Source organism: Papaver somniferum, chromosome 7 (genome assembly GCF_003573695.1).
Source record: "Papaver somniferum cultivar HN1 chromosome 7, ASM357369v1, whole genome shotgun sequence".
NCBI classification, from domain to species: Eukaryota; Viridiplantae; Streptophyta; class Magnoliopsida; order Ranunculales; family Papaveraceae; genus Papaver; species Papaver somniferum.
This window is the reverse complement of record NC_039364.1, coordinates 243,557,373-243,567,214: the sequence shown is the minus strand read 5'-3', so window position 1 is coordinate 243,567,214 and position 9,842 is coordinate 243,557,373. Positions and strand designations below refer to the sequence as shown.

Genomic DNA, 9,842 nt, shown 5'->3' with positions numbered 1-9,842 from the left:
TGCGTTTAGGGTTTTGAGTTATCTTTATGAGTTGAAGTGTTTTGAACCCTTTATTGGGGTTCATGTTTAGCTGATTATTGTTAGTTTTCTGAAAAGATCTAGGGTTTCTGATTCCATTTGTATTGTTTCCTTCCAGAAAGATATTCATAGGGGGTTTAGCTAAAGAAACAACTACAGGTTAGTTTTGTTGTTCTTTTAGTTCTTGCGGTCTATGAGCCTCTTCGAACGAGACTTTTTGCTATTGATTCACTGATCCCTGTAGGACATAATCCGTGGCTACTGTTCATGGGTTGACCTAATTCTTTTTTTGGTTTTTTTTTTTGCAGCTCAATTCCAGAAGCATTTTGGTAAATATGGTGAAATTACAGACTCAGTGATAATGAAAGACCGGAAATCTGGGCTACCCCGCGGATTTGGGTTTGTGACTTATGCAGATTCATCTGTTGTTGATAGAGTCATTCAAGAGAATCATATTATTAATGGGAAACAAGTATGTTCTTTTTTTAATCCGTAAAGCTTTTTGTTGAATTTAGCTATACAGTTTATTGTAGGTTACTTACTGTACATCGTTACGCTGATTTGTTTTATCAGGTGGAGATTAAGCGGACCATACCCAAAGGTGCTATTGGTTCTAAGGATTTCAAGACAAAGAAGATTTTTGTGGGTGGAATACCTACAAGTGTTGCAGAAGGTATTATTATGTTGTCATATGTTTTTGTTAAAAGCTGTTACATTGAATTTTTAGACCTGCAAATGTTCATACCTATGTTCGATTTCAATGTTCCAGATGAGTTTAAGGATTTCTTTTCTAAGTATGGAGAGGTCAAGGAACATATGATTATGCGTGACCATGCCACCAGCCGTTCTCGTGGTTTTGGGTTTGTTACATTTGAGACTGAGGAAGCTGTTGATGATCTCTTGTCTAAAGGGAACAAGATCGACTTTGCTGGATCGCAGGTTAGTGTAGCTTGCCTTTTGGAGCGTTGTTGGGCGGATTTATAATTATTTTTTTTATTTACCTTTGCTCTGCATTATCAATTTTTTTCTTAAAAGGAAAATTTTCTCATTCTTGTGCATTTGTCATGGAATCATGAGCCATTTTTATACTGTATTGTGTTGATATGTTGCCTTTAATTATGTAAACCTTGCCGAAGCTCTTCTTTTGAGTTCTTGTATACTGATGGTTTGAAAAATCGTTTTTTAGATAATATTATTTTCTTTAGTGGGTAATTGAATGACCTATGTTGTTTCTGAGTTACAAAAGCGTATTTTCTTGTGTTGTAGCATGTAGTGTGCCTATATTGGGACCTTTTATGAATTTTATGTGCTTTATGTAGTGTGTGACACTCAGGATGGATGTTTTACTTTTGCTGTAGGTGGAAATCAAGAAGGCTGAACCAAAGAAACCAAACGCTCCAGCGCCACCCCCAAGGCGTTACAGTGATAGTAGACCCTCTTATGGTGCTGGATTTGGTGATGCTTATGGTGGATACAGTGGAGGTGGTGGTGGGGGCGGAGGCTATGGTGCTAGTTCTTATAGGGCTGCTGGTGGTGGTGGTGGCGGTTATGGTGGTAGATCCGGTGGATATGGTGGCTACGGAAGTGAATTTGGTGGTGGTGGTGGCGGCGGCGGTGGTTATGGAGGTTACAGTGGTGGTGGTATAGGAGCATACAGAGGAGAGCCTTCTCTCGGATACCCAGGTCGCTATGGTGGTAGTAGCTATGGCAGAGGTTATGATCTAGGAGGTGGTTACGGAGGAGTTGGTGATGGCTATGGAGGATATGGAGGTGGTGCTGCCGGTGGTGGCTATGACGGTGGCTATGATGCAGGTCTAGGGGGTGGTTATGGAGTAGGTGGTAGTGGAGGCTCCTCGTATGGCAGTAGAGGGGGTTATGGGGGAGGTGCTGGTTCTGGTTCTGGTTCTGCTCGATACCATCCTTATGGCAGATAAATTGGACCGGTGTAGCAGAGGTCTTTAGTGATCCAATGTAGCTTTAAAGCAGTTCAACGTAGCATCTTAGACGACACTAATCCAAGGCTCCATTTGGCACGGAAGTATTAGGAACACAAGGTATTGCCAGTTACTTTGAGAACTCGTTGCATGTTAACTACATGCAGTTCAGTATTTGGTGTTTGGCACCTGGTGTAATTGAGACCTAAAGTGTATTGAAATGTACCATGGAATTCTAAATCAAAGTGTTTGGCATGTCATGTAATTGAGACCTAAAAACATAGATGTTTGATTTTTCTAGTGTCAAGGCACACATGCCATGGAACATAAATTTTGATTCTTCTAGTCTCAATTCAGTGAACACTGAAATACTACTCGCTGTTAAATGAGAAAAATTACTTTAGTGGAAAGATGTTGCATAATATCCCAAGGCCACAATCAGCCTTAAAATGGCAGATGATTCCAATGCAACTTCTGTGAAATGCTCATCAAATGCTAAACCCGTTTTGGCTCGATTTCCTCCATTGCTTTCCGCCACTTCCTCCGGAGCTGCACCTTTCTTGCCAGCAAGAGTAGAGGCATTATTAAAAGAAATGGCAGCCACAGACACTCTTTCTCCGGTACTAAGTATGACCAGTAGACACGATCAAGGGTTCTGTTGAGATTATTAGTCCCACATAGTCCGGGAAGTTTGAGATCCTGAGTTTATAAGCATGGCAGCCCTAACCTTTCAAGCTTGTTGAGATTATTAGTCCCACATAGTCTGGGAAGTTTGAGATCCTGAGTTTATAAGCCTGGCAGCCCTAACCTTTCAAAAGCTGGTTTCGAGGTTAGTCAAGCCCATAAATTTCGATTGCAAATAGTATTTTTTTTATCTTACAAAAACAAATGGGTTTTGACTAATCCAATGGTTTTTAACTGCCTTTCTTCAATGATGGACGACCCATATTGCTTTCAAAGTGCAAAAGATAAATCCTAGCGGAGAATGCATCCTTCTTTTGCGCCCTCATCCGAAGTATGGGAATGTCCCACGTACACAACCAGTTTCACTCTGTCGCCTAATTATTCAACGTGTCTAATTAATTAATCCCTTGATGAATCGAAACGAAACGCACAGAAGTACGAAGTCCCAACCGTTTCGTCTTGGCAATCAATCAGATTCACGTCGAATATTTTGTTATTTTTGGCTATAGCCTGTATAAGTGTAGTGGAATGGTCTTTCAAGCTCATAAATTCACATGCAAACGTTTCTTTTTTGTAAGCTGATAAAACCAATTCAAAAAAACTCACATAGATCTAGAATTTTCACCAACACTTTTTGGTTTTTGGCTATCAAAAGGTAACCCTAGATTTGTGATTCTCAATTGGTTTTTTTTCTTCAATAGCTATAACGTAACTACATCATCCATCTAATGAAGTTTAGGTATGTTGAATCGGTTTCCTCTCGATTAAAATCACTATAATTTTAGTATCATTGTCTTTTGTATTGGGTCACTTTCACCAGGTCTCTTCTATTTTATTTTATTTTATTTTCGTTTACTTAACTTTTGCATCCATTTTGTATATTTGTTGTGTGTTGTATTGTGGGTTATTCACATCATATTTTTTTGTTCATCATATTCATCCAAACATACAGGTTTTCAAATTCAACTTTAGTCATAATAAGACATTTGAAGACACGAAAGTTTTGTCGTTTCTGTAGAGAAAACCAGCAGCTGCAAAATGTTGAAGAAAAAAGTGGAGAAGGAACATCGAGAAAAACTAATAATTGTACTCGAATATCGGTTTATTTACTAGGTTACATTTTTTTCGGAGCTTTTTCATATTCATCTACTGCTATAGTAATTTTAAAGTGTAAGGAATATTTTCGGCACTTGGATTGCTATTCTCGAATTCGGGCTAGCTATTTCGCAGTATCTTTTACAGAAAGTATGCAATGGACTGGATGGAAATTTGATTCTAATAGTTGAAGAATATTATTAGATCACTCTTGAAACCATGACATCAATGGATATCAACTTCTGCATACCAAGTAAGGATAAATAAACGACTTTTGAATTTTAAATTGTTTCCACGATACATATCTGCTCTAATTTCGTTTAACCAGCCTGCGCTACACTTTTTCGGTCCATCCATGTAGAACACGATCAGCTAAACATTATATCAAAAAACAAAAAAAAATTAAATTAAATTCATAGTATCGTTTTCAATACAAATGCTTGCAATAGTATAATTGATATTGTCTATTGTTAATGACAGTTAAACCTCCAGAGTCTGCTGTCCATTTAGTATATCGTGCTCTAAAAGCAAGCATTCTTAAAATTACTATCTCAAGTACTCTTTTATATACTTACCTCAAATGTACTCTTTTGTTCTACATATTCACACACTTCTTAAACTGTTGTATTACCTTTTAATGGTTTTACTGACATTTTCATCATCCTCTACAATGTTTTTTTTTCTTTTTCCCCCAGGTATTCTTGATGTTGGGATATGAAGGTTTCTCGATGTTGGAATCAGCAGCAAAAATTGGAGATCTAGAATAAAGCCACTTAGAAAGATAGAATAAAGAGTTTATGAGTAGCATACATTGAGGGTCTTGAGTTACGGTGTATGGTTTAGGGAGGTAAGAATCGTATAAGAGGTGACATCAGTAACTTATCATATTTTATAACAATCTAGATGGTGGAATGTTTATCATTGCCAAGTAAAAATGGTGAACCACTTCAACTATTGCCGATATTTTTTTGTTAAATGGTTAAAATGAACTGCATTTTTGTGCTTTAGATCATTTGACACTATTCAATAAACTTTGGCAGTTTGGGCGAATTAACAGTAAAATCTTTAAGTTATAAAACCTTCAGCAACTCTATAATGAGGAGATAGCTTTGTTTGACTGATATTGAAGTTGGAGGTGGACAGAGCAAGCAATTGGTTATTGCTACTAGCTATGTAGCTTTTGGCAACCAGTGGAATAAAAGTTGGGGATATGTATGTATGTTTTTGTTAATCAACTGCTATCATGAAAGCTGAACTGAAACTAACTCTATATTTTTTTATTATTTTCTGATTATTGTGTTTCTCTAACCTGGATAATTTTGTTGTAGTTAAATTGTTTTCTCTTTATTTCGAATTGCAGGTGGCACAGGTTTTTGGAGTGATCCTGTGGTAGAATATCTGAAGGTTATATACATAACAATTCAAACATCATCACTTAACTTGCATCCAGTTTGCATTTTATGGTGCGAAAATGTTATAAGTTTTCTTGTAAATGTAATCTTACCATCATAGAAAGGTTAAAGATTTTGATTCTTGAGTCGTTTGGCCAATGTATACTGATGCAAGAAAGATTGAGGATATTGATGGTAGACTCCCAAACATATACATATTGCTTTAAGATATTTATCCAGTATTTCCCTAATTTGTAAGTAGAGGATCTTAACATGTTAATTAGTATACGGAAAACATCTTATCTACTAACTTCTTTTTGATTTTGTTTGATGCTCCTTTTAAATTTGTTCACGTGTTCCATGTACCATTTTATGTTGTGTGAGGAAGCACATACCAGAGCCTGTTAATTTAGCAAATTTACTCTTCATATGGACAAATATCTGTAGACTAGCGTTATTTTTCGTTAAATTGCCTTCTCAACATTATTTTGGGCGTTCCAAAGATTGTATCTTACAAAAGCAAATGGTTATTGACTAATCCAACGGTTTTTAACTGCCTTTCTTCAGTGATGGACGACCCATATTGCTTTCAAAGTGCAAAAGATAAATCGTGGCGCAGAATGCATCCTTCTTTTGCGCCTTCATCCAAAGTCTGGGAGTGTCCCACGTACACAACCAGTTTCAATCTGTCTCCTAATATTCAATGTGTCTAATTAATTAATCCCTTGATGAATCAAAACGAAACACACAAAAGTACCAAGTCCCAACCATTTCATCTTGGCAATCAATCAGATTTACGTCGAGTATTTTGTTATTCTTGGCTATAACCTGTATAAGTGTAGTGGAATGGTCTTTCAAACTCATAAATTCACATGCAGACGTTTCTTTTTTGTAAGCTGATAAAACCAACCCAAAAAAATTCACACGGTTTTTCACCCTCGCCTTTTAGTTTTTCGCTATCAAAAGGTAAACCTAGATTTGTGATTCTCAATTATTATTTTTCAATAGCTATGGCGTAACTACATCATCCATCCAATGAAGTTTAGGTATCTTAAATCGGTTTCCTCTCGATAAAAATCACTATAGTTTTAATATCACTGTCTTTTGTATTGGGTCACTTTCACCAGGTCTCTTTTATATTGTTTTTTTCATCTACTTAACTTTTGCATCCATTTTGTATATTTGTTGTGTGTTGTATTGTGGGTTATTCACATCATATTTTTTTTGTTCATCATATTCATTTAAACATACAGGTTTTCAAATTTAAATTTAGTCATAATAAGACATTTGAAGACACGAAAGTTTTGTCGTTTTTGTAGAGAAAACCAGCAGCTGCAAAATGTTAAAGAAAGAGGTGGAGAAGGAACATCGAGAAAAACCAACAATTATACTCGAATGTTGGTTTATTTACTAGGTTACATTTTTTCTGGAGCTTTTTCATATTCATCTACTGAAATAGTAATTTTAAAGTGTAAGGAATATTTTCGGCACTTGGAACTGAAAAGGCAGGGGTACAACAACCACACCCAATATTTCGCTTATCAATATGTATGAACAAACTCCAATATACTTCCTAGAGAATCAACTAGACAGTCAGACTCAATCTAGAGAAAAGTGAACATGAACCAATTGATAACCTGGACTTATATTCCCGAAGAACAACCTAGTATTATCAATCACCTCACAATAATCTTAATCGATGCGACGAAAGAAGATATTGTGGAATCACAAACGATGAGACGAAGATGTTTGTGACTACTTTTCTATCTTGCATATCGGAGATAAAGATATCAAGCCAATCGTTACGATTGTACTCAAAACGATAGAATCAGCAAGATCAGATCACACAACTACGAGAAAGTAGTATCGGTCTGGCTTCACAATCCTAATGAAGTCTTTAAGTCGTTAACCTGGTTTTTAAGAAGAAACCAAAGGTTAAAAAAGAATCGACTCTAGATAATACAACTAGTATCACACATGAGGTGTGGGGATTAGGTTTCCCAGTTGCTAGAGTTCTCCCTTATATAGTCTTTCAAATCAGGGTTTGCAATCAATGTTAGCTTGGTAACAAAGCATTCAATATTCACCTTAGATGAAAACCTGATTAGATTCAAGCTAATATCTTTCAACCGTTGGATCGAAAACTTAGCTTGTTACGCACAAATGAAATGTACTATTTTGGGTTTATGTAACCATACCCAAACATGAACATTTGTTGGTTCAACAATAGTTAACCAAATGGTTATCCATATGAGCACTTTCATATCAACCATATTCTTCTTCACCATAACTAGTTCAAATGACTCAAATGAACTAGTTAGAGAGTTGTTCAATTGCAAGGAAATCTTATGTAACTACACAAGACACAATCGAAGCAAAAACGATTTGATTCACTCGAATCGGTTCATAAACTATATAGCGACGGTTTGCATTTAACATTCCTTAGTTAATATAAATAAGTTCACAAACAATCGTCTTTAAATATTGAAAAAGCGGGGGTCTAACACCACCACCCAATATTTCGCTTAACAATCTGTATGGACAAACTCGAATGTACTTTTAAGAGAATCAACAAGACTCAATCAATTAAAAGTATATCAACGAGTTTATATCTCTCTCTTGATTTGATTTCCTCAAACAGAAACTGCGAGTACTAATCAAATACAAGGAATAACTTGGATGGTACCAAAGACCAATATCCAAGTGTCAATCAATATCAATCAACAACCGTTAGGTCGGATTCTCCAATTGATTGATCTAACGCACAACCTGTATTATTTCAATTATAAAGATAAAACAATATAATACGGAAATTGAAATAACACAAACACCAGAAATTTTGTTAACGAGGAAACCGCAAATGCAGAAAAACCCCGGGACCTAGTCCAGATTGAACACACACTGTATTAAGCCGCTACAGACACTAGCCTACTCCAAGATAACTTCGGAGTGGACTGTAGTTGAACCCCAATCAGTCTCCCACTGATCCAAGGTACAGTTGTACTCCCAACGCCTCTGATCCCAGCAGGATACTGTGCACTTGATTCCCTTAGCTGATCTCACCCACAACTAAGAGTTGCTACGACCCAAAATCACAGGCTTTGACAATAAACAAATCTGTCTCACACAGACAAGTCTATCAAAGGATCAATCTGTCTCCCACAGAAAAACCCTAAAGTTTTTGTTCCGTCTTTTGATAATAATCAAGGTGAACAAGAACCAATTGATAATCCGGTCTTACATTCCCGATGAACAACCTAGATTAATCAATCACCTCAAAACAATCTTAATCGTATGGTAGCGAAACAAGATGTTATGGAATCACAAACAATGAGACGAAGATGTTTGTGATTACTTTTTATATCTTGCCTATCGGAGATATCAAATCTCAAGCCAATCAATCTGATTGTACTCGTACGATAGAAGATGCAAGATCAGATCACACAACTATGATAAAAATAGTATCATTCTGGCTTCACAATCCCAATGAAGTCTTTAAGTCGTTAACCTGGTTTTAGAAGAAGAAAACCAAAGGTTAAAGGAGAACCGACTCTAGTACGCCAACTAGTATGACACATAAGGTGTGGGGATTAGTTTTCTATAATACTAGATGTCTCCTTTATATAGTCTTTCAAATCAGGGTTTTGCCTTGGTAACAAAGCAATCAATATTCACCGTTAGATGAAAACCTGATTTAGATTCAAGCTAATATTTCTCAACCGTTAGACCGAAAACTTAGCTTGTTATACACAAATGAACTGCACGCTTCTAGGTTTGTTAACCGTACCCAAACGTGTACATTGTTGGTTCAACAATAGTTAACCAAAAGGTTAGCCATATGAGCATTTCATATCAACCATGTTCTTCTTCACCATAACTAGTTCAAATGACTCAAATGAACTAGTTAGAGAGTTGTTCAATTGCAAGGAAATCTTATGTAACTACACAAGACACAATTGAAGCAAAGATGATTTGATTCACTTGAATCGGTCAATGAACTATTATATCCACGGTTTGCAAACTGCATTCCTTAGTCTTTTTAAAGTTTAAGTACAAAAATCATCTTCAGATATATAACCTTCTCAAGTTCGCAGACTAGGTTCGCGGACTTAAGACACCAGACAGAGTTTACAAACTCCAGCAGAAATTCTCGGGATGAGAACTTCGCCGGTTCGTGGACTGTGTTCTCCGACTTAGCTCACGCAAGTAGTTTGTCAACTCCAGCAGAAATTCTCGGGTTTGAAAACTTCGGCAGTTCGCTGGCGCCGCCGACGCGGATTTGTGCTTAGGTAGAATTTTTAGTTTTTTTTTTTTATTATTATTCCATTTGTTCTTTTTTACGTCTCTTTGGTTGTGTCTTTGTATTACAGGTTCGAAGTGGAGCACTAAGGACTTGGAGAGGAAAAAGCTTAAAGCGAAAAGCGAAAAGAGAAGAAAAAAGGACAATTTTAGGATTTAATTTTTAATTTTTTTTTAGAGTGTGTGAGGAAAACTGTAATTTTTTATTTATTTATTTTGGACTTTGGACTTTAAACAATTGGACTTTATTCTTATTTTTACCCTACGGAAGGGTATTATTAATTTTTTTTTTATATAAACTGTGTGCAGGGAAGGACGACGATTACTATATCGTCTCGGCCCCTCGGGTTCGTACATGACATAGGAGTCGTGGCCCGAGTCGACTTCAACGGTTCATCCCCCGTCTGGTACGGGAGGTAAG

At 36.5% G+C, this 9,842-nt stretch overlaps 1 protein-coding gene across 1 annotated transcript in view; it reads left to right on the top strand.

Moving 5' to 3' along the window:
- The window catches only part of LOC113300019 (heterogeneous nuclear ribonucleoprotein 1-like), a 3,071-nt gene extending 779 nt beyond the window's left edge, over window positions 1–2,292 (top strand). Inside the window, exons 2-6 of the mRNA XM_026549150.1 lie at window positions 137–177; window positions 327–490; window positions 592–691; window positions 788–957; window positions 1,377–2,292. Of these exons, the coding sequence (XP_026404935.1) occupies window positions 137–177; window positions 327–490; window positions 592–691; window positions 788–957; window positions 1,377–1,952 (1,051 nt within the window). The 3' untranslated portion in view covers window positions 1,953–2,292. The remainder of the gene's footprint in view (window positions 1–136; window positions 178–326; window positions 491–591; window positions 692–787; window positions 958–1,376) is intronic.
- Window positions 2,293–9,842: the final 7,550 nt, after the last annotated feature.